Source organism: Crocodylus siamensis, chromosome 2, assembly GCF_052110815.1.
Source record: "Crocodylus siamensis isolate JL-2025a chromosome 2, ASM5211081v1, whole genome shotgun sequence".
Lineage (NCBI taxonomy): Eukaryota > Metazoa > Chordata > Crocodylia > Crocodylidae > Crocodylus > Crocodylus siamensis.
Genome location: NC_143396.1, coordinates 14,993,601 through 15,020,575, shown reverse-complemented (window position 1 = coordinate 15,020,575; position 26,975 = coordinate 14,993,601). Strand labels below are relative to the sequence as shown.

The following is a 26,975-nucleotide window of genomic DNA, read 5'->3' as shown; positions in this document are numbered from 1 at the left end:
GCTAAATTCTAATTTCTAAGAGCCACAGACCCCTGGCTGGAAAACTGTGTCCAATGCCAATGGAATGAGAACCTGAATTAAATAATAATTCACTGTCCCACAATTTTCCAAATTTCAAATGAAGTTTTTGGGTAACTGGTTCATAATCATACACTAAATAGAAAAGGAATTAATTAAGGGCAGATATATATATATATTCATTCAGATTTACACATATAACAAACAGTCAGGTGACCTGACTTGTCAGAAGCATTATTATTCTTCACAATAAAATTCATGTCACATGCATTTCATTCTCCTTCCCTGTCAGGCTGATTAGTACAAATTAAATTTCATATAGGGCAACTCAAGCAGTAAGTGTATGATGCATCTATGCAAGATACTGGCAAATTTCAATTAAAAAATGGCAGATTTGCAGTATTTGTGAAAATTATGATTATTTTAAATTGATGCCATGGTTTCTGGTTTTACTTTCTTCATGATATTGCAGTACAGTTGTTTGGTACATTTTAGCCTACCCATGTTCCCTTGCTCTTATGTCAGCAAGCATCTGAAAAATAGGAAAAATTGTAGAGGAAAAAAATCCCCAGTTTACCTGTGTTTTGTTCTTCTCGGATAACTTCAAGGGACTAAAATATATTGGAGCCTGTAGTATACCAAAAATAGTTTTCTTTGTACTTGACTCTTCATCCAAGGCCTTTCCCCTTCGTTCTTGGAAACTACTGCGAAAAACAGATAGCACAGGGGGAACTATTCATATTTTTTTTTTCTTCACTACAGCCTTTTACAGGGTATATTTTTCCCATCTCTAATGAAAAGAAGTTATCTGTGCCACTTCCCATGTTGTTGGAGTTCATTAGAAAGGCACCGCTCCGCTCTTTCCATCCTTGCCTGCTAGGGGCAATAAGTTCAGGGACTATGGAGAAAAGAGTAGGAAGTTTTGGCTTCCACCCCCTTGCTCTCAATTCAGCAAGGTGCAAAAGAGCAAGTAAGATGTAATAATGTTTGGGTGCTATGAATGTGTTTCCCCTTACCTCATCCCCAGGGGCGACGCATAGGGTGTGCACACGGGTTCACATGCACCACCTGAGCATGGCAGTGCACCCCCTACAAAAAGGCCGGTGGCATCTGTGGGCGGTCCATGATCCCTGCTGGCTGCTGCCAGTGCTGCTGGTGGAGGCTGCAGGTGGTTGCCAACCCTTGGTTGGAGCTGGCCACCACCCCCCTTTGCCCCTGCCAACAGCGCCGGAGGTGTCTGCAGGAGCTCCCCCATTTACTGCTGCCATGCTCCTGCCTTCCCCGCCACCGTGCCCCCCCCTCCCCCGTGGGGGGCACGAGTTGTTCATGCTTATCCCTGAAATGAATTGTTGCTGCTTCTCCGGAGAGAGCTGTACCTCTATGTAGCCCTAACTCATAGAAATTAAAAATAGGGGAATAAAATCTATTAAGTAATCTAGTTTCTTCCCATCTCAGGGCAGGATTCTTCGCTCCTTGAGGCACTACTTTTCTCTTCCTTTATTTTCTTTCCACAACTGAATACATTGTTGCTGCTTTCCAAATGAGTCAGTCAGTTTTGTAGCACTCTGTCTAGACATAAATTGCTGTAGTGATAGAGCTATCACGTCTTTGTTGTGAAAAAGCATGCAGGTGTAAATTTGAAGTCGTCAGAATCTCTCAGTGATGTTAAGTAGATTTTCATGACTGTTTCATCAGATTCTGGTTCCAGGAGTCTGTAGTGGATATATTTTTAATTTAAAAATATTAGCTAATGTACTTATTTAAAAATATTTCACAGCAGACTTAATGCAGGAAAGTACTGACGACAGTGCTGTCTCTGCATAGTTCAGGCAAGATCTTTGTTAAATTTTACACACACAAGTCCCCAAACACCTTTCAGTTGGGAGAAGCAATGCGTGGTATATTTTGGTTCTTGACTTCTTTTGAGCAGCAGCTGCTCGTCCCATCAAGTCAGCTGCAGTTTTGTGATATAGTCTAGGATTAAGATAAAGCCAGCAAATTGATTTTCATTGTAACTTAATGAACCCATGTCTCTAGTGCTGGAAGACAGGTAGGGTTTGATCCTCCATTCACTGAAGTCAGTGACATCTCTGAGCGGCAATACTTCTATTGATGTAAGAGAGTACATGCTCAGACCCCAGAGTACCAACTCACTAACCCTTTTGTGTTTTAGGTATATTATTGATGGAAGTTGCTTTTGTTAGCCAAATCCTATTTTCATCTTAACTGATATAAGGAAAATACAATGGTTTAATAGAATATACAAATGACAAAATTGTTCTTCACAGAACTGTGGGGGGTATGTGAAAAACATGAAAAAGGAAGTAAAAGCTTTATCAAAGATATTCTTAAAGGGAAAATAGTAAAGTTAACTGGCTTATGTAAGGTTTGAGCATTTCCACATATATTTTAAATTGCAGGTATTTTATGGGCCCTGGCAGTCCTTTTCCGTGTTTGTACAGTAGTTGCACAAAAAGGATCTGCTTGTCCTCAAGAAACCAGTGTAGCATAACTTTTTAAAAATAATATTTAGTGAGAAATTGGCCTGTTATCATTTGCATAAAAAGTATCATCTTGACACTAGTGAGTTTCCAGGACTTGAAAATGCATTTTAGTGACTGAAATATTAGTGGAAGACTTTCATTCCATTATGATTAGTACTCAATCTGTTAGAATAGCTCAGTGGAGAAGAGGCCAGAAAAAAGCCATCTCCACTGTCCATTATGACATTGTATGCATTATCACAGCCAATAATGCTGATTAATAGGTGCTTCAAAAATACAAGTGAAATGAAATTTACTTCCAGCAGTGTTTAACTACTGAATAGTACCGCTATCTTATCAAGGTTTTCCACTGTAAATGCCATGAGTCTTTTTTCAACCCATTTAAAACACTTCCTGCTAAATTAACATCTACCATGGGCTACAATACAGAGATAAAAAGTCCTCTGAGAAAGATGTTTCAGATTCCATCAGCTATTCTCAGCAATCTTTTGTTTCCGTCTATAGGTTAAACATGAGTAATAGCTCTTCATCTGTATCTAAATTGTTTAAGACATAAAGAATGTCAAGATTATCCAGCTGAGTAAAGTTCACCTGGAAAATTCTATAGGAGCTTAAATGGTTCCGGGTTTACTGCAGTGGACGGCTCAAGACAGCGAAAATACCTAATAATATGCATGGGAAACAGTCACAGCAATTAATGCTGTGGGACTCAAGTACTAACTTACATTACAAACCTATCTCCAGATCTTTGTAAAATGGAATCAGTTCTACACCTGCACTGATTGGGGTTCCTTGTCAGTTATCAAAGGAGGCATTTCCAAAGGAATGGGGAAATTTTATCAGTGACAAAGATCAGTTGCTCATTTGTTCTCTGAGATCTCGACAACAGGGTTATTCTCACCCACTCTTTGTTTGTTTTGCAAGATGGCAGTAATAATTCCTGGTTTCTGGGAATTCTCTGACAGTTATTTACTTCTGTTGAACAAGTAAGAGGCCATTATTTTACCTTGCTTTGTCCCCTAAAATAATAGTGAGAAAAAAGCCTTTCACTTATCCAAAATCTCTCTCTCTATTCTTTGGTATTTTGTGACTTTGTTTCTGCTTTATTTTGGTGCATTAGTCATCTTTGGAAGATAAAAGATTCCAAACTTTCTGAGTGACTACTTACGTAGTTTTTCAGAAACATCCTGGCTGACTTCATTTTTTTTTTTTTTTAGCAACTTTCAGAACGCTTTTTTGTTTTTCCAGCTACCCACAATACCAGCACTCAAGACTTCAGAGCAGAAGGTGATACAAAAATATAGTAGAAGAAGTGTCTTACTTTTCAAAATACTTTTATTGTAGCTACATCGATCTAACACCCTACCTACTTATGTACCAGCCCTCACCCTTGTTTTATCTTTGCTAGTCCTCATGCCTGAAAAGTTTTAGGCTCTTAATGCAGAAAGAGGGAGATGACGTTTGTATGATGTGCATGTATGCTTTCAGCAGATATTCTAAGGCTAGGAACAGACATTCAAAAAGCCTGAGCCTGAATTGATTCAATCTTTGCAGTTTAGTCTAACCTGGCTAGGCTAAACTGGTTTGTAACCACACGGACATCTCCTCTGGACTGAAAAAAATCAGGCACATGCCTGCAGTGGCCCAGGCTAGAAGCTGGGGGGCACTAGAGCAGCCCTCCCTTCCCTTTCACAGGCTGAGCGGGGGGGGGGGGGGGGGGGGGGGGGAGGGAAGGAGGGAGGTGGCCAAGCCTCAGCAGGATGCTCTGATGTTTCCCCCCTCCTGAGCAACCCAGCAGGGAATGTGTCTCACCCCTAACTCAGTGTTTGTCAACCCATTAAGAAAACAAAGCCTCTCCCCCTTAGTTCAGGCTCTTTTTAAACAGCTTTTCCAAGGAAGGACATTACCAGCTACCTGTTGATTCACTCCAAAAATCCTGTTTCCCTTTGTCATCTCCTACAGGATGGACTGTAGCCAGCATGTGGTCTGCTAGCCAGTGCTGAGAGGTGTAAGGCAGACGGGTGGGGAGAATAATCCCTGCTTAGCAGGGAGAAGTCAGGGAGATGCCTGCAGCCTCTGCTGGAGCTGCAGCCAGGGAGCAGAGGGGAAGGGCCAGCCCTGCTGTGGAGCAGAGCCCCGTCCAGCCCAGAGACCATGCTGGGGGAGTCTGATTTAAATTAAACCAGCAAGGGGTCTGGGACAGACATTGCATAAACCAGTTTGACCCAAACCAGTTAAGTCCGACACTACATTCAACCAGGTTTATCTCAAAAAGGTTTCAGTCATTTTCAAACTGGTTTATGTGCACTGAACATCTGCTCTGTTACAGGGTTAAACGAGTTTCTGATCACTTAAACTGGTTTATGTGTAATGTCTATCCCTAGCTTTAGTGTTTTCTGCAGATTGCTGGATACAGAGGCTATCTTAAACTTTGTGTTTTTTTCTTTTCTTTTGTTTTTTTTAAACATAAAGGACTGTGTCAGAAAAATGCTGCAAGATAACATAGTAGCCTGCATTTGTTAGAAGGTATAATCTTGTATTTGTTTTCCATTTTTTTGATGAAATTAAAACTTTTTCACTAGAGTTAATATACAGTACCTTTCTGAGTCAGAAACAAGGATGTAAAATAACATAGCTGCAATCTACCAAGAAATAATGGTTAGACAAAGAGTGAAGGTAGAGTGTCCGCATTGTCCAGAAATGGATTTCTTACCATTTTCATGGTAGAATCAGTCATATTTTTGTGTGATTTTCCTAGACTTGTTTTTTTGCACCAAGTAAGTCCTAGACACTTTAGAGAGATGAGGAAAAACATGATGCGTGCTTTAAAAAGCTTAGATACTGTGACCCTTATTTGGCAAACAAGGTAGCTAAATACCATTACAGAAAGTTCTGTTTTTCAACTCCAGGGTTCTCAAAGAATTCTTTTAAACCATTGAAAATTTTCAAAAATGGGTCATATTTATATGCTCCATCTCTTTACCAATTCAGTGTAAACACTTAAAACTTTCAGAAAAAAATAGCCAACCCTCTGCAGCATGTAATGTGTGGGAAGGAAATAGTTTGCTTCTCTCATCAAGTCATGAGAGTAAGTCCCCACTTTAGCTACATTTTTGAACACAGCTTTCACTACATTGCTGGGACCAGCACTTTAATAATTGAAACTCTAAATTGCATTTGAAGGAAAACTCAGTAGAACATTTCTCTTACATCATATGATTTTATTATATTATGATTAAATGTAACATGATAACATAAACCAAGCTTTTGCCTTTAACTGCCTATTTTATTTGGCTGTGAGACTGTTATTACTGGCCCAGTCACAGTGAACTCGTCATTTTTATTCATCCTGTTTGCTTACCTTCAGAATGAACATCTTTTTAAAAAAATCCTATTTATTTAAGATTTGGCTCAGCTACAGGATCACCTACAGAATTTGTTGGTTCAGAGATGAGTCTTTGATTCCTTCATGCATCAGATTTTCTTTTTTTTTTTTACTTTTTTTTTTTTTAAGATAGAGCTAGTCCTCTAGTTTCTGATCTTCATCAGCCATATTTCTAACATTGACAGAGGAAAGCAAAGAGGTCAGTGGCTGCAGGGGGAAAAAATTAAAAGGAGCTTTAAAGATTAGCATCCCTTGCACTGGATCACTATTGACAGTGTTGCTTTGTTGTGCAGAACAGCATAATGCAGTGTAACTCGAGAGAGTTTATCATCATTATTTGCAGAAACCTTAATACTGTATTGAGTGGGTTTTTTAATGACAGTGATCTTTTTAAATACCCTTGGATTTTTTAATATTTTGACTGTAAATCTTTAGGGAAAATTTTGCTTTTCTTCCCCTCTCTTCATTCCCAGAAAAAAGAATGGGATTGTTTTTTCACTGGAGGATGGCTGTCCCAAATAACTGAATTTAGCTGAAGGGAAGATGAATCGCATCAAAAGCTTTCCTAAAAACAAAACCGTAAGAAAAAAAGCTTTTAAAAAACTGGAAGCGTTAAATTGTTCAAAATGTAAAAGAGTTCAATCTTCTTATTTTTTACGTATTCGGCTGACCTAAAATATGTTTGAAAACCTTGTAGAGTGAATCTGATTTTCCGAGGCCCCACATTTGTTTATCCTCAACCTTTTTGATAAGGAAAATGAGGAGTGCCTCAGGTCGGAGCTTAACGTTCTTGGTCAAAGTACAGGTTTGCTGCTGTAGAAACTGCTTTTAGTGTTTGGGATGAGTGGGGGCAGCCTTTGATGTTTGGCCCTGCCTTGCTTGTACAGCATCCCTGCTTTGATACAGCATTCTCTTGAAACACCTAAAACACAAGGACAATAGCTATTACAAATCAAATTGTGAAAATACACCGTCGGCCCCCTTTATACAATAATATGTGAAATAAATGTTCATGAAAGTGTCTGGGTTAGCACTCTAGAAATTGAGATTTTTTTTTAGCCAGGAAATACAGCCTGGCCAAAAGTAGTAGTGGAAATTTTCTTTCAGTGCCCTGCCAATGTACTATATTTTCATGTCCAGAAGGATGGCTTTAAAGGGAGGAAAAGATCCTAATGCATGTTAGGAGCACCCATGTATATTCTGTGCCCTCCACTTCATAGGGAAACGTAATTCTAGCGAAGCATTACAATGACACACCGATGAGAAGGCTGAAGTTGCACACTTGTACAATCTGGTGAATTCCTGGCTCGTAGATTCACAGAACTTTAGGAGCTGGAAGGGACCTTGTGAGATCCTCAGGTCCAGCTCCCCTGATCTGGGCAGGAGAAACTGCTGGCGTCACATAACCCCAGCAAGGTGTGAATTGGTGATGTGTAGGGGTGCATCTGCACCCCCTGAGATTGGCCATGCACCCCCTGGAAGCCACGAAACCAGAAGTGCTGGTGGAAGTGCACTTCTGGTTTCGCTGCTGGTTCAGCGATTGGTTGGCGATCAGCCGCTGGAGGACACCCCCCCCCCCCCCCACCCCTCAGTCAGCAATCTGGTGCCCCCCCAGACTCGGGAGGCACCAGTTGCCCATGAAGGTGTGCATCCAGTCTTCTTTTGAAGATCTCCAGGGTAGGTGCCTGTACCACCCCGTCTTCCAGAGCTAGTCACATGGATTGTGAAGACATTTTTCCTTGTATCCAGTCTGAAACCTTCTTCTAGGAGTTTGACCATTGCTTCTGGTTTTCCCCGGGGCGCTTTGATGAATAGTTGTTCGCCTAGCCCCTGATGCTCACCCCCGATATATTTGTCAACTGCCACCAGCTCCCCCTGAAGTCTTCTCTTTTCTAAGCTGAACAGTCCCATACCTGTCAGCCTTTTTTCGTACGACTTGCTCTTCAGGCCTCTGATCATACGAGTGGCTCTTTTCTGGACTCTCTCAAGCTTCTCCATATACTTTTTGAAGTGTGGCACCCGAAAAGGCTCCTAGAAATTAAGTCTATGCTATGTATCTCCATATACACAAATAGGATATATCTCTTTTCAAGCCTGCACCCCTTCTTAAAGTGTCCCTTCAGTTGCTGGATAAGTCTGTTTCACTGGTAATTTTTTTTCTCTTAGCATGGTAGTGACACCGCAATGTTTCTGGAGATGAGATAAAATTGGTTTCTCTGGATTTTAAGAAGTTATAGAAGCAGTGCTCTGGAGATGAGAGCTTTTAGTATATGCTGTTTTCTTACTACAGTATTAGGAAGTATGATAGCTTACCAGTTTTGCTTCTCTCCGATATGTTTTTATTTTTCACTAAACTCTATTCAGAGTGTTTGCCAAAATAAATATGGTTTTCCGTTGTGCCATAATCTCAGTACAAAACATGAGAAACAGATTTTTATTCTGCTTTCATGCTGTTTTCAGTGTAGTGGAAAAATATACAGTGTAACTATATAAACACATTTTTATATTGCAGTTGTTAAAATAACCCTTTTGGTTGTTTTAAAACAGAATTGTAGGAGGCTAAAAAAATGATTTGAGCCTCTTGTGCTGGATGAAGTTATACTGTTAATGCCAGATGTATCAGTTTTCAGCAGGATGGCCCACTACCAGCAGAGTCTCTGGAGTACCAATATCAAATATCTTTCATAGTTTATGCAAATTTTGGAGTAATTCTCATCATATGAACTTGTCAGTGCTACACTAAGTAGTAGATTACATTCATGTCAAGTTAGAAGAGTAGTTCTTTCTTACCAGAAAATAAAAATAAATAAATAAAAAGAAAAATGAGAAACAGCAGCAATAATATCCCTCCTTTTAAGCATTTGCCATGTATCAAAGCAGTTTTCAATGCCAGGACTATTATCTCATTTCTCAGGATATCCAAACTGTTCGTCATCTCTTGCCTCAAATACGCCAACCTCTGCACTAAATTGTGCCAAGGACGGGATTGGTCAGAAAGAAACAATATTTGTTATAGATAGATGCTGAGAAGTGGTGGTGAAAACCTGTTATTTTTAAGCATTTGTGTTCTATTTAGTTGTTGAGGTCATTTAGTTTTACTGGTTTGTGTAGTTGCTGACTTTAAAACCCCAAACAAAATGAAAGAATAAGGTCAGCTTTGTGGGTTGCACAAAACTGGCATCCAAGGTGCCAGTTTCCAATCTCTTTCATTTTGTTCTACATTAATAAATGGGAAGGAGGAGTCCCCATTTTTAATTTCAGATGCTTATATTTGTTATTTAACAAAACACCACAACTTGGATACTTTGGGGTACAGCAGCACCTCAATCCTCCCTTGTATCAAAGGGGCCAGGCATTTTATCCCTGAGACCCTGAAAAAACATGGATGCAGCTTGCATGCTTTTGTATACACCCCCCTCTAAAATAGGTTGTAGTTTTGCTAAAGTTTTATTAATATGCATATATGGTAGACAGACTATCCGCTTTGATAGCTGTTTAAAACTCTGCAGTATTTTTACAAAAAATGACCATGCATGAGGATGAGGTTGATGTGCTATAACTGACACTAGGACATGCGGCGCTTAGATGGGGCTTACAGAGGGCATTCAGAATATGGCTCTAATGTTGATGGAATTATGTTAAATCCCATTACAGGTCAGCATGCAGTTCATTCTTTGAACCTTTAAGCAGATGCCATCTTTCATTTACACTTAATCAAAGTCGCTCATATGATTATTGTTCTTCCAGGGTAATTAAAGTGAAAAGCTGCAGGCTTCCTTGATCAGAGATTCTTATTCCCCCGAAACTTTCTGGGCAGCTTTCCCATTGCAGCAGCGCATTTGTTCGAGGTTTCCTTTCCCCTCAAGGTCAATGTTTCTTTCAGCCTAAGTTATAATATTGCAGATGTAAAGATAAGTTTCTGTCCTAACATAGAAGCTTTGAGGAAGAGACTCATGGATATTAGTCTGTCCTACTGTATTTCAACCATATTTGTAGATCTGTCTTCTTGTTTAGGAGAGACCTAGTACTTTTGTTTCCTTGTAGCTGCTTTACTTCAAGAAATATTAATTTACTTGACCATAGAGAAATCATATATGGAGTTTTATCTTTCATATGGGCACGGTCTTGTTTCAGGATCAAAGCAAGAGGAATTGAAGCAGTATAGGACCATGCTTTTGGCCAATTGTTTACAGAGTAGAAGAAATGAAAACTTATTAAAAAATACATGTTATACAAGGACCTTCTTGGCAGATTTTTTTTTTTTTCAAGCAGTAAAAACCCCATAAATTAACCTACGTTTTATTATCAGGTGAAGTACAGTTTCCTTTCCCACAAAGCTACTTTGTTATCTCAAAGCCATCAAGAACTGGTATAAATGTGCAGAAGGTTTAATGAGTGTTATGTTGCATGATTTTAATAGAGGGCCTCTCAAATCTTTTATTTTGAGTTTTTTTCCCCATAATCAGTTAAGCTTGTATTCTCAGCAGTATCTGTGTGCTTTTTATACCTTTTCTTGACATCATTCCCTTGATCTCTTAGTTTTGAAAATGTTTTTGTCTCGTCTTCAAGTTTGTTGCGGTTTTTTTAAATGGGTAAAGTTTTATCCATAATAGCCTCATGTTGATGCTATCAGTTAAATTGCTGCTTGCCTTTGCAATGTATTTGTTTTACTCCTTCTAGTGGTATATTGATTTATAGCACAGACCATTAAGAAGAATTAAAAATCAAACAGTAAAAGTAGTGCTGAAGATATGGAACAGGAGTAGATTGATGGCAAATGTTTAGTAGGTTTGGGTAGCATCCAGAAGTTGGATATGGAAGTAGGAGCCTTTCTCGATCCTTATTTGTGTTTCAAGGAAAATATTTTATCTGATAACGCTCCTCCGTATATGTCCTGGTCAATGTTTTTTTTTAAAAATAGATTGAAGTTCAGATAGTTTCTGGAAATATATTCTTTTAGTGCATTCTAATGATAACTGTAGTACTATTTTTGACAGGTTAATAAAATGACTTGACCCTCAAAACTAAAAACAAGTCAACCACAGTTTAAACGTGAAGGTTATTGTAGTTTATTTTGAACTACTACAAACTGGAAACTACATATTAGCTAGTCAGCATTCAGGCTCTGAATGTCTTTAAAGTATTTGTTTGCTGCATTTAGGCAGTTGTCATTTCATCTGTCCACCAGCATTTTGTGTTAGTCAGCAACTACAGCGATATTTCAGTGTCATAATCTATTTACTCCAGAGTAACGTGCATTTAAATATCTACCATACATAATAGGATATGTCCAATTTTCTACTGTAATGCTGCAAAATTCAATAAAAGCATTTAGAGAGACCTTACACTGGCTTTTTTGTAAATGAAACATCAAACAACTGACAGCCAGAACTGCAGGATTTTAGATGTGTTACTTTCAGAAAGGTGCACCTGCATATAAACAGCATCTTATGCTTTTCATATGTTTCAAAGGGATTTTTTTCTTCGTATTTTCTGTGTATTTTACCAGTGTCACATCCTGGTTCTTTCTTTGATACAGTAAGAATGAAAAAAGGGATCCTCTGTGTGAAGTGACATAGTCTTCCTGGACTTTCGGAAGGCCTCTGACACTCTCTCTCACCCCATTCTCATTAAGAAACTGGGGGACTGTGGTGTCAACACCCACACAGTCAACTGGGTCGCCAGCTGGCTGGAGGGCCGCACGCAGAGTGGTAGTGGATGAGTCATTCTTGACCTGGAGGGACGTGGGTAGCAAGGTCGCCCAGGGCTCAGTCCTCAGGCCCACACTGTTCAACATCTTCATCAGCGACTTGGATGAAGGGGTAAAAAGCACCCTGTTCAAATTTCCTGATGACACTAAGATGTGGGGTGATGTGGGCACGTTAGAAGGGAAGAATAGGTTACAATCGGACTTAGACAGGTTACAGGGGTAGGCGGATGAGAATAGCACGGGATTCAACACTGACAAGTGCAAAGTGCTGCACCTGGGGAGGAAGAACCAGCACCAGACCTACAGGCTGGGGAACTCCCTTCTTGTCAGTGCAGAGGCAGAAAAAGATCTTGGAGCCATCACTGACGCCAAGATGAACATGGGCCGGCAGTGTGGGGACATGGTCAGGAAGGCCAACCACACCTTGTCATGCATCCACAGATGCATCTCAAGTAGGTCCAAGGAGGTGATCCTCCCCTTCTATGCGGCACTGGTCGGGCCGCAGCTGGAGTAGTGCGTCCAGTTCTGGGCACCGCACTTCAGGAGGGATGCGGACAACATGGAGAGGGTCCAGAGGAGGCCACTCGTATGATCGGGGGCAGCAGGGCAGGCCCTAGGAGGAGAGGCTACGGGACCTGAACCTGTTCAGCCTCCACAAGAGAAGGCTGAGGGGCGATCTAGTGGCCTGTTACAAACTAGTCAGAGGGGACCAGCAGGCACTGGGGGAGTCCCTGTTCCCCTGAGCACTACCAGGAGTGACTAGAAATAATGGGCACAAGGTGCCAGAGGATAGATTCAGACTAGATATCAGGAGGCGCTACTTCACGGTCAGGACGGCTAGGATCTGGAACCAACTTCCAAGCAAAGTGGTGCTGGCTCCTACCCTGGGGGTCTTTAAGACAAGGCTAGACAATCACCTTGCTGGGGTCGTTTGACCCCAGTACTTTTTCCTGCCATGACAGGGGGTCGGACTTGATGATCTGCTCAGGTCCCTTCTGACCCTACAAACTATGAAACTATGAAAAGTGTTATTATTTCCTCTTTATTTGCATTATTGATTACTGCAGGTGAGAGATGCTTTGCAGACAAATCAGCAGACATGCTGAAGGGATTTGGGAGTGGGGCTTAGGGGTCTGGGAGCTCAGGTGGTGTTTTCATCGATCCTCCCAGTCTCGGGCTATGGGCTGAGGAGGGAGAGGAGGATCCACGCGGTGAACCAAAGACTGCGGCGCTGGTGTTATCGGGAAGGCTTTGGCTTCCATGACCACAGCCCGCTCTTTGGAGAGAGAGGCAGCGAGCTGCTGGGAAGAGATGGCCTCCACCTCTCTCCCCTGGGGAGGAGGCTCTTCTCAGCCAGGCTGGCTGACCTGCTCCACCAGGCTTTAAACTAAGCCCACTGGGGGATGGGGGGACTACTGCCCCTGCTGGCCGGCTGAACGGCCCTTGCAAAGCCAGCAGACCAAGGCACTTAAGGGGGCACTTAAGGGAGCCCCAGCCCTGGCAAAGTCTGTGGGCAAGGCAAGAGCACCCAAGGGCACACTTGCCTGCCTGTACACTAATGCCAGGAGCCTGGGCAACAAGCAGGACGAGCTCGTCCTCCTGCTCAGTGCAAAGATATATGATGTCATTGGGATAACAGAGACCTGGTGGGACTCCACCAATGACTGGACCACGGGTATAGAGGGCTATACCCTATACAGGAGGGATCGTGTTGACAAAAGGGGTGGGGGTGTACTTTCTATGGAAGGAAAGCTACATGTCCCTGCAAGCTGATGTTGGCAACCAGCATGGACAGCTAGAGACCCTCTGGGTAAAAATTCGTGGGGAATTCGGCACAGGGGACACAACGGTGGGAGTCTACTACAGACCTCCCACTCAAAGTCCCGAGCTTGAACAGGAGTTCGCCCGGGAACTGACTGAGGCCGCTTGCTCCAGGACCTTGGTTGTCATGGGTAACTTCAATTACCCGGACATCTCGTGGGAAGATCACTCAGCTAAATCTGAGCGGGCGCAAAGCTTTCTCTTGTGCATGGATGACCTCTACCTGACTCAAGAAGTCTATGGGCCAACGAGAGGCAAAGCGCTGCTCGACCTGGTACTGGCTACGGGGGACGACCTAATCGGCGACCTAGTGATCGATGGGAAGCTGGGTGACAGCGACCACGAGCTGATCACCTTCACCATCCGCCGTAAAGCTGGCAAGTCAGTCAGCAACACAGAAGTCCTTGACTTCAGAAAAGCCGACTTTGGTAAGCTCAAGAGGCTAGTCGGTCAGGCCCTCAGGGACCATGACCCCAGGGAGATGGGAGTTCAAGAAGAGTGGTTGCTTGTCAAGGAAGCGATCCTCAGTGCACAAGCTAAATCTATTCCAACACGGAGGAAAGGCAGCAAGAAGGCACAGCAGCCCCCCTGGCTCTCCAGAGACCTAGTGGACCTACTGTGGCTAAAAAGGAAAGCCTACAAAGGATGGAGGACGGGATTTACCTCCAAGGAGGACTCCGCGCTGGTCCGGTCCTGCAGGGAGCAAACCAGGAAAGCCAAGGTTGCAACTGAACTCCAACTAGCTTCAGGCATCAAGGACAACAAAAAGTCCTTTTTCAGATATGTGGGGAGCCGGAGGAAAAGCAAGGGCAACGTTGGACCCCTGCTAAACCAGATGGGGCAACTGACAACTGACGCCCAGGAAAAAGCCAACCTATTAAATAGATACTTTGTGTCAGTCTTTCATCAGTCACACGGGATGCCCATGCCTGCTATGGGACAGGGAAATCTGGGTGAGGGGGATCCCCTACCCTCCATCAATGCTGACCTCGTGAAGGAACACCTTGAGAAGGTGGATACCTTCAAGTAAGCCGGCCCTGATAATCTGCACCCCAGGGTACTCAAGGTACTGGCGAGCGTCATAGCCCAGCCCCTGGCACGGATCTTTGAAAACTCCTGGCGCTCTGGTGTAGTGCCCGAAGACTGGAAGAGGGCCAATGTGGTGCCGATCTTCAAGAAAGGGAGGAGAGTGGATCCGGCTAACTACAGGCCCATTAGCCTGACTTCTATCCTGGGGAAGATCCTAGAAAAGTTTATTAAGGAGTCCATCCTTGAGGGACTGGCCCAGGCTAACATTCTAAGGGATAGCCAGCACGGGTTTGTTGCGGGTAGGTCTTATTTGACCAATCTCATTTCCTTCTATGACCAGGTGACCTATCACCTGGACAAGGGAGAAGAGATTGATGTCATATATCTTGACTTCAAAAAAGCTTTTGATCTGGTATCCCATGATCACCTCTTGGCCAAACTGGCCAGTTGTGGCCTTGGCTCCACCACGATCTGCTGGCTGGGAAATTGGCTTCGTGGTCGGACCCAGAGGGTTGTGATTGATGGCAGTCACTCATCGTGGTGCCCTGTGACCAGTGGGGTCCCTCAAGGCTCTGTCCTGGGACCCATACTGTTCAACATCTTCATTAACGATGTGAACATTGGAGTCAGGAGTGGACTGGCCAAGTTCACCGATGACACCAAACTTTGGGGCAAAGCATCCACGCCAGAAGATAGGCGGGTGATCCAGGCTGACCTGGACAAGCTCGGCAAATGGGCAGACAAGAACCTCATGGTATTTAACACCAATGAATGCAAGGTTCTCCACCTTGGGAGGAAAAACCTGCAGCATCCTTAGAGGCTTGGCAGTGCTACACTGGCTAGCACTATGGAGGAAAGAGACTTGGGGGTCATCATTGACCACAAGATGAACATGAGCCTGCAGTGCGATGCTGCGGCTAGTAAAGCGACCAAAATGCTGGCGTGCATCCATAGATGCTTCTCGAGCAAATCCCGGGACGTCATTCTCCGCTTGTACTCGGCCTTGGTGAGGCGACAGCTGGAGTACTGCGTCCAGTTTTGGGCTCCACAATTCAAAAAGGATGTGGAGAAGCTTGAGAGAGTCCAGGGGAGAGCCACGCACATGATCAGAGGTCAGGAAAACAGATCTTACGATGACAGGCTGAGAGCCATGGGACTCTTTAGCCTGGAAAAGCGCAGGCTCAGGGGTGATCTGATGGCCACCGATAAGTTTATCAGGGGTGACCACCAGGATCTGGGGGAACGTCTGTTCACCAGAGTGCCCCAAGGGATGACGAGGTCGAACGGTCACAAACTCCTGCAAGACCGTTTCAGGCTGGACATAAGGAAGAATTTCTTTACTGTCCGAGCCCCCAAGGTCTGGAACAGTCTGCCAGCGGAGGTGGTTCAAGCACCTACATTGAACACCTTCAAGAGTAAATTGGATGCTTATCTTGCTGGGATCCTATGACCCCAGCTGACTTCCTGCCCTTTGGGCAGGGGGCTGGACTCAATGATCTCCCGAGGTTACTTCCAGCCCTAATGTCTATGAAATCTATGAAAGGCTGCATTGACTTTCTGGCCCCTTCATTCCTTATGAAAATCCCAACAAGTGGTTCCAGTTGTGGTGATATGGCAGGAAAAGTGGTGCTGGCTTTTTCTGTGATATGGATAGCTGCGATGAGGGAGAAGGAGAACATTTCATTTCAGAAGCGCAACTGTACATTACTAGCCCAGGGCAGTTAAACCACAGACTCAGAGGTGAATAGTTCCATTTCCTGAGTTTCGGATGCCCAGAAACATTGAGCCCCCCTTTTAAAAAGTGCCTTGATATGTCTTGACATGATACAAATTGTTGCTGGAATGACTAGGAGGGTTAATCATTGTCCTCTTAGTACAATTGTCGAAACATATTGTTTTCCTAGTTCATGGCGGTAGGAGTTGTGTATAACCTTTATACAGAGGAAAGTTACACCCACTTCCCCGACTACCACCATCATGAAGTGCACTTCCCACCATGTACTCTATAAACTCAGTTTCATTGTAAAATGAAGTAGTTTGCTGTGTTTTGGGGTTTTTTTATTGCCATTCCTGAGCCAACTACAGAGGTACCCATCTTATAGATAAGTGACAGCAACTATGCATGGGGAATATAACACTTACCTTTGTTGCATCTTTGGGCTGGTTTTGGGTGATGCAGCAGTGTTCTTAAATTTAACTATTGAACTCTTACTTGGGGACTTTTGATTCAGTAGTAATTAGAAACTGACTGGCAGCGACAGTGGAAAGTAAAACTAAAAAGGCTGCTATGTACAGTATGATGTAATTTTAAAGTCCTTTGACAGTTAAGTTACATGGCTACGAAATACAGAGCAAAATATGGGGCTGGGTTTTTGGTTGTAGTCTTGTTGGTCTAAGGACATAAGCAGACAAGGTTCTTTGGGTAGATGTGATGTCTTTTGTTAAGACCAACTGAGTAGTTGGAAAAAAGTTCTTTGCAAGATTGCACCCAAAAGCTTGCAAATAACCTTTTTCCAACCTTTTTCTACTCAGTTGGTCTAATAAAAAATATCACATCTACCCAGACCAAAATATGTACGTTTATCAGCACTGCTTCTTGCTAACTATAAATTAAATTGTGGCTTCAGCCACAGCCCATGCAAGTCAAAAGCTGGCATGTTTAACCCAAATTCCCCCTAGGGCTCAGAGGGAACACGTCCACTGCTTCTAGAGAGGGAAGGCCTCTGTGTCTAGACATCCTTTTCTGGCCAGTCAGAGCTGTGATTATGATCTCACTCCATGCCACCATTTGAGAGGACTGGTAGTTGTACCAGTGTTATTTATGTTCAAGGCTCCGTGACACCCAAGTTCATTAAGGCCAGCCCCTGGGCAGATGTGTAGCCAAAGCATTCCTTGCACTTTCTGCTCGTCTTCTGTCTGTACCCGTGCAAGTTCAGCTACAATCTGGCCTTAAAGTTACAAACAATAGGAAGGAGAAAAGCAATCTTCGACTTCATCTGGAAAGGGGGTGTGCAGCTGATCTGTAAAACTTTGTAATATCTGAACATGATGCAAAGATGTTGTCTACTAGACTAAAGAACTTGAAGTTAATTGCTCTGAACGAGGGAAGGAAAAATTATCTAAAACAAGCTTTTTCCCTGCATGGCCCAATGCCTCTTGACTTTTGGAGGACAGATTTTCAGCCAGTTCCACTAAAGTCTTCTACTTTGTGAATGTATCTACACGTATGCTTTACTGTGGAGTAGATTCATTAGCGGTGTAGTAAAGTGTCACTGTCTACATGTGCTACAGTATTAGGCCACAACAAACTAATTGTTTATTAACAACACCATACGATAATACTGTTGCAGTCAGTACTGCCTTACAGAGGCGTACTTAACTGCAATTAAGCACATGTAGATGCTGATCTCAGGCCTCAATTGCACCCCGTAAGCCTAGCTAGCTGGGTGCCAGACTCCTGTCTGTCACTTAGCCACACATCTCTGCATTTCAGTATCCTCATGTCCCAACCCGCCTCTCTACCACCCAATGCCACCACCTAGAGCAGGCAGCTGACCCCCATACTCCCTGCCAACCTGGGCCTGCTCTGCCCTGGCTCAAATTTTTGCTGTCCTATGCACAAGCATAGATGCTGTGCCCAGGAGCAGTTTACAACAGATCAAACTGCTCCAGAGTTTATTCCTTTGCATTAATTGCATGCGTAGACACACCCAGTGTCTCCTTTCTCAATTGTAAATGGTGCGCTGTCTGAACTGTCTTGAGATCTGGTGCTTGCACAGCGTGGGGCACACTGTGCTTTCATATTATTTCATAACAAAAACTGTTATTAATGTGAACAGGCATTTCTTGATCCTCATAGTTTGTAAAATCAAAGCAAGAAGGGGGCAGTTGATGTGCAGCAGAGGAAATAGCAGCACATTTGGAAAGCCACAGTTATGCAGATTGAATCCCTCACTCCTGCTATGGTCACAAATATCCAACATCTCAAACTAACAAATACCTAAAGTTTCCAGCGTCCACCTCCCTTCTCTTATCACTTTAATAAATTTAAAACTATTGTAAACCAAATGAACTCTTTTATGTGGTTTGGCATTGAAACTCCTGCGTGTCCATGAAAAGTTCTGGCCTTGAAACAGTTTTGCCTTCAGTAAGGCTTGTTTTTCTCTCCTCTCAAAATGGCAGTAGTGTTTGGTATCTGCTATAGTAGGCAACAGTTTAACAGGCTTTTACTTACATCTTTGATAGATGTATTTCATGCCATTATTCTTGAACATTTTTATTTTATCTTAACATACCATTAAATTGTTCTCTGTGGTCACACATTGCTTTACTGCCATTTATTAATTTGACATGACAAAGGTGTGATTCATATTGTTTTAAGTTTTGTTTTGAAAGGCTGTAGTTAATGCTAGGCATATCATTATAGCACAAAGACATTTAACTTGTGTGATTTTTGTGACAGATGTGCAGGTGCTGCCAGCCGGATTTCACGTGGTTGTTTGAAGTAAATGCTTAATGAACAGACTATTTTGTCAGGTGATCACGTTGTTACCACTTACATAACCATTACTTCTACTTATGGGTTTCAAAATACACCAAACAGCTAAAGGAGTCATTTTTATATACCCTAGGAGCTTTGCTTGAAGATGTTGCGTAGTGACACTAGCATTTGATAGACAAAGACAAAATTTCTAAATATTTTCTACAATTCAGTACTAGTCAGTGGTGACCATTTCTGTGTAGTAACAGATTGCAACACCTGAGATATCCTGGGTATTTCATATTTAAATATGGAGAAACACAAATAGATCCGAGTGTTATGGTTACCAGGGAAGAATGTGGGTTATTTAAATAACAATTAAATCATTCTGTTTATATCTGTCCAAAAGGAAAATATAAGTAAGCAGTATCTTAAGAGTCCTGCTTTTAGATCCCTTTCACCTTTAGGATCTAACACTGCCTCACTGAATACTGGCAGGACTGCTTTATGTAGGGCAAAACCCATTTCTGATGCATGTGGCTCCTTGGGAGTCATTCAAATATACTACACATGACAAAAATAGTGGTGGTATTATAGATTGGGAGGAAGCAGCAAACTTGCACTAATTTGGCATCTTAATGAATGAATATAACATAAATGCAAAGGAGATCTATAGGAGATAAAGCCATTAACAAGAGGGTGTGTGATAAGTAGGTGTGACTGCTTTGCACATCATCAAGTCTGCAATGCTCCAGAGACCACAGCTTTACTTTGTCTTGGTATCTTATAAAGAAGGAAGAAGCTTGATTTCCCCCACCCCCAAATTTTGCAAAACAAAAAGCATGAAGTGTGCTCACACTCCTAAGTTTCCACTGTTCCTCCTCGCATAGGCCCTGCTCCAGCAAAGCATTTCAGCGTGTGTTTACCTGAAGTTTACAGATTTCAGTGGGACTGCTCAATGGTTAAATTGGAGCACATGCTTAAGCACCTCTTCATAACGGTAAAGTCCATTGAAGGCAATGGGATTGTTCCCCTGGATTTCAGTAACATTTGAAATGCATCTGTCCCCCTCCTGCCCCCTCACACCACCCCCGGGCCTCTTGTATAGCAGTCACAGCTGACAACTTTGTCAGATGAAATGAGAAATCCATTTGCCAGCTAGTGGAAACTTGCAGGGCTCATTACCACCTTGTCCTACATAATCCTCTGTGTTACCTAACAGGGTCAGCCCCCAATTTTAGCGCCTTGAGAAATAACAATCTGATTGCAGTCAATGGAAAGTTTGCCATTGGCTTCCATGAAACTGAGATAGCACCACTGCTGTATAAGTGCCATTCATTTTCACATCCCAAAGGTGCAAGTTACCCAGAACTTCTTATCCTCTTAGAGCCATTTGTCTGACCCTTTTACCCCTGCACCTTCTACTATTTACTTTAGCATCTTGGTCAACTACGATGTAACAGTAACGAGCCCCAAAATTGATTCCAAAATTTTGATTTTTCCTACAAGCTATTAATGTAGGTAATTGTAACAGTGAGTGCTACTGGCATATTAGCAAACATGAGTTGTAATAATGTAGTTGCTATATTGCCAGATGTATTTTGACTTGTTTTAGTGGAAGGAATGTAGTTACTAAAGACTTATTATTAGAACATCTAAAAGTCTGCGAGGTACAACAGAGACAAAATAACGGAGAGTCATTCCCTACACTAAGTATTTATAGTGCCGATGAAGATGAAGAAAAGGTGAAGTGAAAACAGAAGGGAAAACAGTGTACACATGATAGTGTCAGGTACCTTGACATCCAGCCTGATAGAAACACGCTGTTCCTGAGACATGAATTTGCGAGGGTTTTTTTTTTTTATGATAGCTGTTTTTTTTGTATTTTGAAAACCTGAACCCACTCTGTCTCCTATTATAAAAGGGAAGTTTTGTAGGAAATATTATTAATAAAGGACATTGTCAAGTGCATTTTCATACTTACTAGAAATAACATTACAAACTTGTTCATAATAACCCTTTGGAAGTTTAAAAATGAAAACTGCCACCGTTTCAGTGTTCCTCCTCTCCATTTCACTTGGATATGAGTTTGTCATTATAGGGTTACTCATGAGTCTTGTGCTTTTTGGCATTGATATATTTTTCAGAAAAAAGAATTGAAGCATTTGTTTTGAAAAAAGAAAAACACATTTAAAGAATTACATGGACTTTGCAAACAGATATAAGAAAATAAAAGGTAGGTCAAGTTTTGGGCCTACAAACCTGACAATGTCCCTTTAATTTTACCAATGATGTTATATTTGCGAGAAGTTCATGATTATAATATGCTAAGAGGTGGCAGACAAATGAAAAAGGATATTGTTAACCTTAATTAATAGCTGGTCTTGCTCTCAGGTATTTTTTTTTGTGATGTCAGTGAATAATGGCTTCAAATGACGTGACAGCCTGCTTTGACATCTTCTCTTTATGTTGTTTGTAAATTAGGATTATTTTAGTTGTAGGTCATTTAAGCAGGATAGTTGCTAAGAAAATTATTAATATAAAGGAGCAGTACCTAGCATACAGGTAGGTTTACTAAGGACCCAGGAGAATATTGCTTTTAAGCATCCTGTAGTGAGCAGGTCTGCCTCTTGCTTAAGTTATTTGAAAGAAATGCCTCCGCTGAAATTCGCTGTGCAGTCTTAGGCCACAGCAGTGGTAGCTACATATGTTCGTTGGGGTTTTTGTTTAGGAAATTTGGGTTTCTCATTATTAAGTTAAAAATTATTTTAAAATGACTTATTTGGATTAGTGTCAGGACTGGAGTGATGATTTGTAGGGGCACCTGCTGCTGGAGGAATAAGGGAAATTGATCAAGAGCTGCCTTCCTCTCCAGTCTTGGTGCTGGAGCTGGCAATGAGGCCATTAATCCCCCAGCATGTGAGAGGTCCCAGGTAGACACTCACACTGCTTGTGCATTAGGTTGACCCCTATCATATGATCTAACTGAAAGCTGGCTTTGCTTTTTTTAATGATTTTTACATAATGAGCTAGGTTTTAAAAAGTCACCCTCCCAATTTCCAAATCAAAAAATCATGATTATGTGCCTATATGCAATGGCTTCTATTTTTTATGCATTAGCCACCAGCAGATGCATGCATATTATCTCATGGTGTGATTTCTCTTTTATTTTAGAAAGGTACTTGACACAGTAGCACGTCATGGTGCTGAAACTATTGCCTCAATGATCTTCTGTATTGATGAGCCAGTGACAGCTGATCTGCTGTGTCAATGCGACTGAATATTGTGCTCTTAGCAAAAATAAATAAATCAATCAATCAATCCCAAAACAACCCCGGCAGGCATATCTTTTACTTAAATACATTTAGATAACATTAAGGGCATGGCTTATAACCACCAAAACCAACAAACTCAGAGTTAAGGCTTCTCACTTCATCTCCAGTGCACACAAGGGTGCTTGGCTTTTCCAGCACGAGTGGCACAGGAGATCACACACTGTCCTCAGATCCCCACAGCACCTAGGCAGAAAGTTTGCCACATGACTGCTGCCGAATATTCCAGGTATGTTACATTCACAATGCACCTGCTGTGCTGCCGAACGCGCCGGGAATGTCTTAACATGCCACTGAGTTCAGTGGAATGTTAATGGACGACAGCAGCCCAGCAGGTGTGATGGAAAAGTTGCAACGAAAGGGGAAAGGGTAAGGATTCAGTGAGAAGCTTTAACTTTGAATTTCCTGGCTTTTGTGAGCAAGAGTCGGGCCCTTAATGTTGTTTTAATGTATTTTTTGTGTTTAATTTTTAGTAAAAATTTGAACACGATCCAGGCTACAGAGGTTGCAGTGGATAAGAAGTTAAAAAGCTTTGGTTCGAGATTACAGGAGGCCGCAAGAGAAATTAAAGACATGGAAATGAGGATCGAGTGACAGGATGCTATTTTGCCTCAGAATACTGAAGATTGTAAAGCATTGAGAAATCGAATTCATGACCCTGGAAATCAAGCTCAGATTAAGAAATGTCAGGTTGGTAGGGGTTCCTGAAAGTTCGGAGCTAGGATAAACTGAGATCTGTTTTTTTGTTTTGTTTCGGTTTTTTCCATAATGCATTTCAAAGGTGCTGGGGTCTGGGGATGGATGGTTTTAATATTCTTTTACTTATATAATGTGCCATGATCTGTCACATTCTTTAGAAAGCCAGCTGAGCTGAATTGGCTCTTAAATCTGAGTTTAGTGTTTGCAGTAGCAGGATCCAATTTTATCTAGACTACAGTTGTTGTCCTTTGACATTGGATTGCATGTTTTACTGTTAACACAAGCATGGAAAATACTGCTCTTGTGTACACGTTGCTGTATCCTGCTACTTGGAGGATTTGCTGTAGAAACCAGACACGTGGTGCACCGTGACCTTTCTAGATAAGAAACAGACTGAATGTACCCACATTATAGAAGAAATAGTTTCTTGTTCAGAAGACTGATTCATAGTGAAACTGTGTCTTTCCAAATGTAAACTTAAAAGAAGTACTGCCACTGTGATTAAGTTACTGTAAATTTACTTAAGTGTTGAGTTATTATCCGTACTTCAGTGATATGGCCTTTGTGGCTGAAACGTTTTGCAATGGGAAATCTAAACTGAAGCTTTGAGAGGTTTTAGCAAGCAAAGGAAATAACTGTGTTTTTCATGGTCAAGGTCACCGGGTACGTTTGCGTTCTTAAGGCACCAGTGGGCACACCCAGTCTGAGGTTTTGTAGGGTAAAAGTGAACTTCCAGTTATTATCATTGCCTTTCCTTTTATATAGTGGGCCTGTGTCAGGTCTAGCGCTTAAGATCAATTATAACTAGGAGTAACTGAGTTAATCTCCACAAAGATAGAGTGACATAAATGAAAGCAAAACCAAGGACTTGTCTCTATTTTGTGCTTTCACGTTAGTATTGCAAAACTAAAGCAGCTCAGGGGAGTGACTTGCATTATACTGTTTTTTTTCACTGTCCATTGTTTTGTTATCAGTGTTACAGTTTCATCTTTATTTCTGGCAAGGAGCTACAAAGAATCCACTTGGTCTCTCTCTCTGGGAGTGCTGCACTGCCAGTCGGGGTGGGGTGGGGGGAGAAATCCTTTTTTTTTTTGTGCATAGATCATAAGAAATTCCTTCTATGTAGAACCTCATGCCATACTGACAATTATACCTTCCAAAGTATAATTGTATTTTATGTTTCTTGCCCCTTAGCTTCTGTCTGTAAGGCGCTTTATTTTGAGGGCATTCCTGAGTCCTGGAAAAATGTGTAACAGCTGTACAAATAAGTTCCCATGAAAAAGCAACAGTAATTAGCTGGTAATGGTAATAATATGGTGGTGTTATAAACTGTATATTAATACACTGTGTATTTTATCATGTACTTGCATGTGATACATTAAGAACTACTGCTAAAATCAAGGATAGCCTGTTGTCCATTATAGGTGATACAGAACTTTATTGTAAGGTAGCTCAACACAACATAGGTTTGTTTCAAACATCTTTTTTTTTGCTGATGTTACGTATTGGTTATTGAAATGAACTCTGAAATTTTCTGCTGTCTTGCCACAGGGGGAGGCATACAGTGCATAATGGGAGCTGACATATTTGGCCTTTTCTTGAGAGCAAAATGTCTTTCCATGAGCATCATATCCAGGGAAAGCATTGGTGGTGGATTCCTTACCGTCTGAAATGCCTGACTGTTGTTTCATGATTAGCACAGTGTTTGTTCACTAGCATGATCGGTCTGTTTGAAAGACACTGGGGCTAGATACAGACATTTGAAAAGCCCAAGGCGGCATCAGTCTAAGTTGCACGATTTTCTGTAAGCAGCGTAGTTTAGATTGGTAGCAAAAGAAACGCACTTTAGCCCTTTGGTGTTGGGGAGTGAATCTTAGACTAGCAAAGCTTAGGCCATTTTTAAACCAGTCTATTTATGCTGAACTTCTGTTCTTATGGGTATAGACGAGTTTGTTGTGCTGAACTTCTGTTCTGTTGCAGGTATAGACTGGTTTCCAGTCACTTGTAGTGGTAAAAGTAATGTCTGTACCTGGACTAGGAGAGAATGAAAAAGGATCAAATTATACTTTTTGGTGATGAACTAGGGTTAATAAAATTCCCTTGTGCTAATTCCCTTCTGCTTTAAGCTTGCAAGATCCTTTTGCTATTTTCTACTGAATAGAAGATTTGAAAAAATCTAGTAAAATTCGATTGAAATTCTATCTAGAAAATATTCTAGATGGCTTCCAAGCTATCAAGCTCTAAAACAGCATGAGTATTGGAATAGTTTGCATATTGCATAGATTTACATTCTGTCTTTGTTTTAAGCTGTTTCTTCTTCAGAGGTTAAGTTTTATGAGCACATAAATAGTTTAAATACTAAATCATATAGAGCTATACTGTTTATTTACTGTGTGCCCTGAGTAACATGTAGCTGCCAAAGACTCACTTGTGACTTTGTCACATTCTCTTAATTGTTTCCTCCAACCCCATAAACCACCTCCACTCTGCAGGGTAGAGGTTGCCGAGTACAGGCCAGTGGCATATCTCCACACTAACTTAGCTTCCTTGGCAAGCTAGTCTTGCAGGACAGAGCAAGGAGCCATCTTTTCTTCAGTCACTTGCGGAAAGCAACTTAATAAGGCTTGCTCCCGCCTCTCTAGCTCAACTCCCGTGACTTGTGATGCAGGTAGTCCATGCATGAGTGGATGACTTACGTGTCCTTTCACATTCTTACGTTAGGTTTAATTTGACTTGTTTGAAATTAAACAATTGGAGAGCATTTTAAACTGACACCAACACAAATGCAGAGAGATGTTAATAGATATATTGAGAACTTCTGGCCTGCTTCTGCTTGAAACATTTCATATTGTAGGAGGAACCCCCAGTTCCTTCCTTATATTTTTATCTTTGGAAAAGTAATTTTGTATGTTTGTTCTATAAATGGAGCAGTTCATGCAATTCCCTCAATTATGTTTGCGTAATTATAATTTCAATACAATTGGAAAGATCATCTCAAAGCATTTTCGTTGTGTTTCATAAACATTCTCTTGAAAATTATACATAACTATCTGGACTCTTAAAAATAGAGCCTGTACAATTCACTCTTTTTTCCTACTGTATTCAACATGTATCATTTGTCTGTTATCATCTGGTTGTTCCAAGGTAAAGATCCTGGATTTATATGGTGAGAGATGGGGGAGTATGGATCCTCGAATTTGAATAAAGTCATACCGAGGAATTTTATGAATTCTGTAAACTTAAGAAGCCTTTAGGTCAGTTCTGAGCCAGTGAACTTTGACACTGGATCTTCAGCAAATCAAACATGATTGCAGTCATTATTTTTAAATGCGATTTTAGTCTCAGCAGATCATCATTATCTGTATACATGTAAACAACAACCCTCACCATATCCCATAATTTCTACTCTGTGAGGCCCACAGAGTATTTTACTCGTCCTGTCTTGCGGTTGCAAAGATGTGGAATCTCGTCAGAATACAAATCCTGGACGGGATGCTACTCAGTACTGCTGTAGGATCCTCACCTCATCAAATGAATGCACGCCTTCGCTGTTTTCAGCAATTCAGTATCAGATCTTGAATCTGCCCTATGACAGCGCATTTTCTAGCTGTCCTACAAATGCATAAGCACAAACCAAGCAGGTGATTGCTTCTAAGCGCTGTCTTATCTTCTTTATTATAGTGTTTGGCCAAGAAAAAGATCAATTCCTATTTTACATCTTGAAATCTTTTTTCTTCCACCAGACAAACACAGAGAGATACTTGAATCTGCTTTTTGTAAAATGTATTATGTTGATGTAAAATACTTTTTTTTGTCTCTGTTGCATCACAGGCATTCGACCTCCGATCATGAATGGGCCCATGCACCCGCGCCCTTTGGTAGCGTTGCTGGATGGCAGGGATTGCACAGTAGAAATGCCTATTTTGAAGGATGTTGCCACAGTGGCATTTTGTGATGCTCAGTCCACGCAAGAAATTCATGAAAAGGTAATGCTACG

The 26,975-nt window shown here is 41.6% G+C and overlaps 1 protein-coding gene across 15 annotated transcripts in view; it reads left to right on the top strand.

The window, feature by feature from the left end:
• Positions 1–26,975, top strand: part of CTBP1 (C-terminal binding protein 1) — a 434,814-nt gene that overhangs the window by 357,610 nt on the left and 50,229 nt on the right. For 7 of the 15 annotated variants that reach the window (XM_090035363.1, XM_090035365.1, XM_090035364.1 and 4 more), the window contains one exon: positions 26,810–26,964. In XM_090035363.1, the coding sequence (XP_089891489.1) occupies positions 26,810–26,964 (155 nt within the window). Of the gene's footprint in view, positions 1–21,094; positions 21,184–22,752; positions 22,970–26,809; positions 26,965–26,975 lie in introns of all 15 variants that reach the window. The other 8 variants (XM_090035373.1, XM_090035374.1, XM_090035372.1 and 5 more) reach the window with 3 other exon arrangements.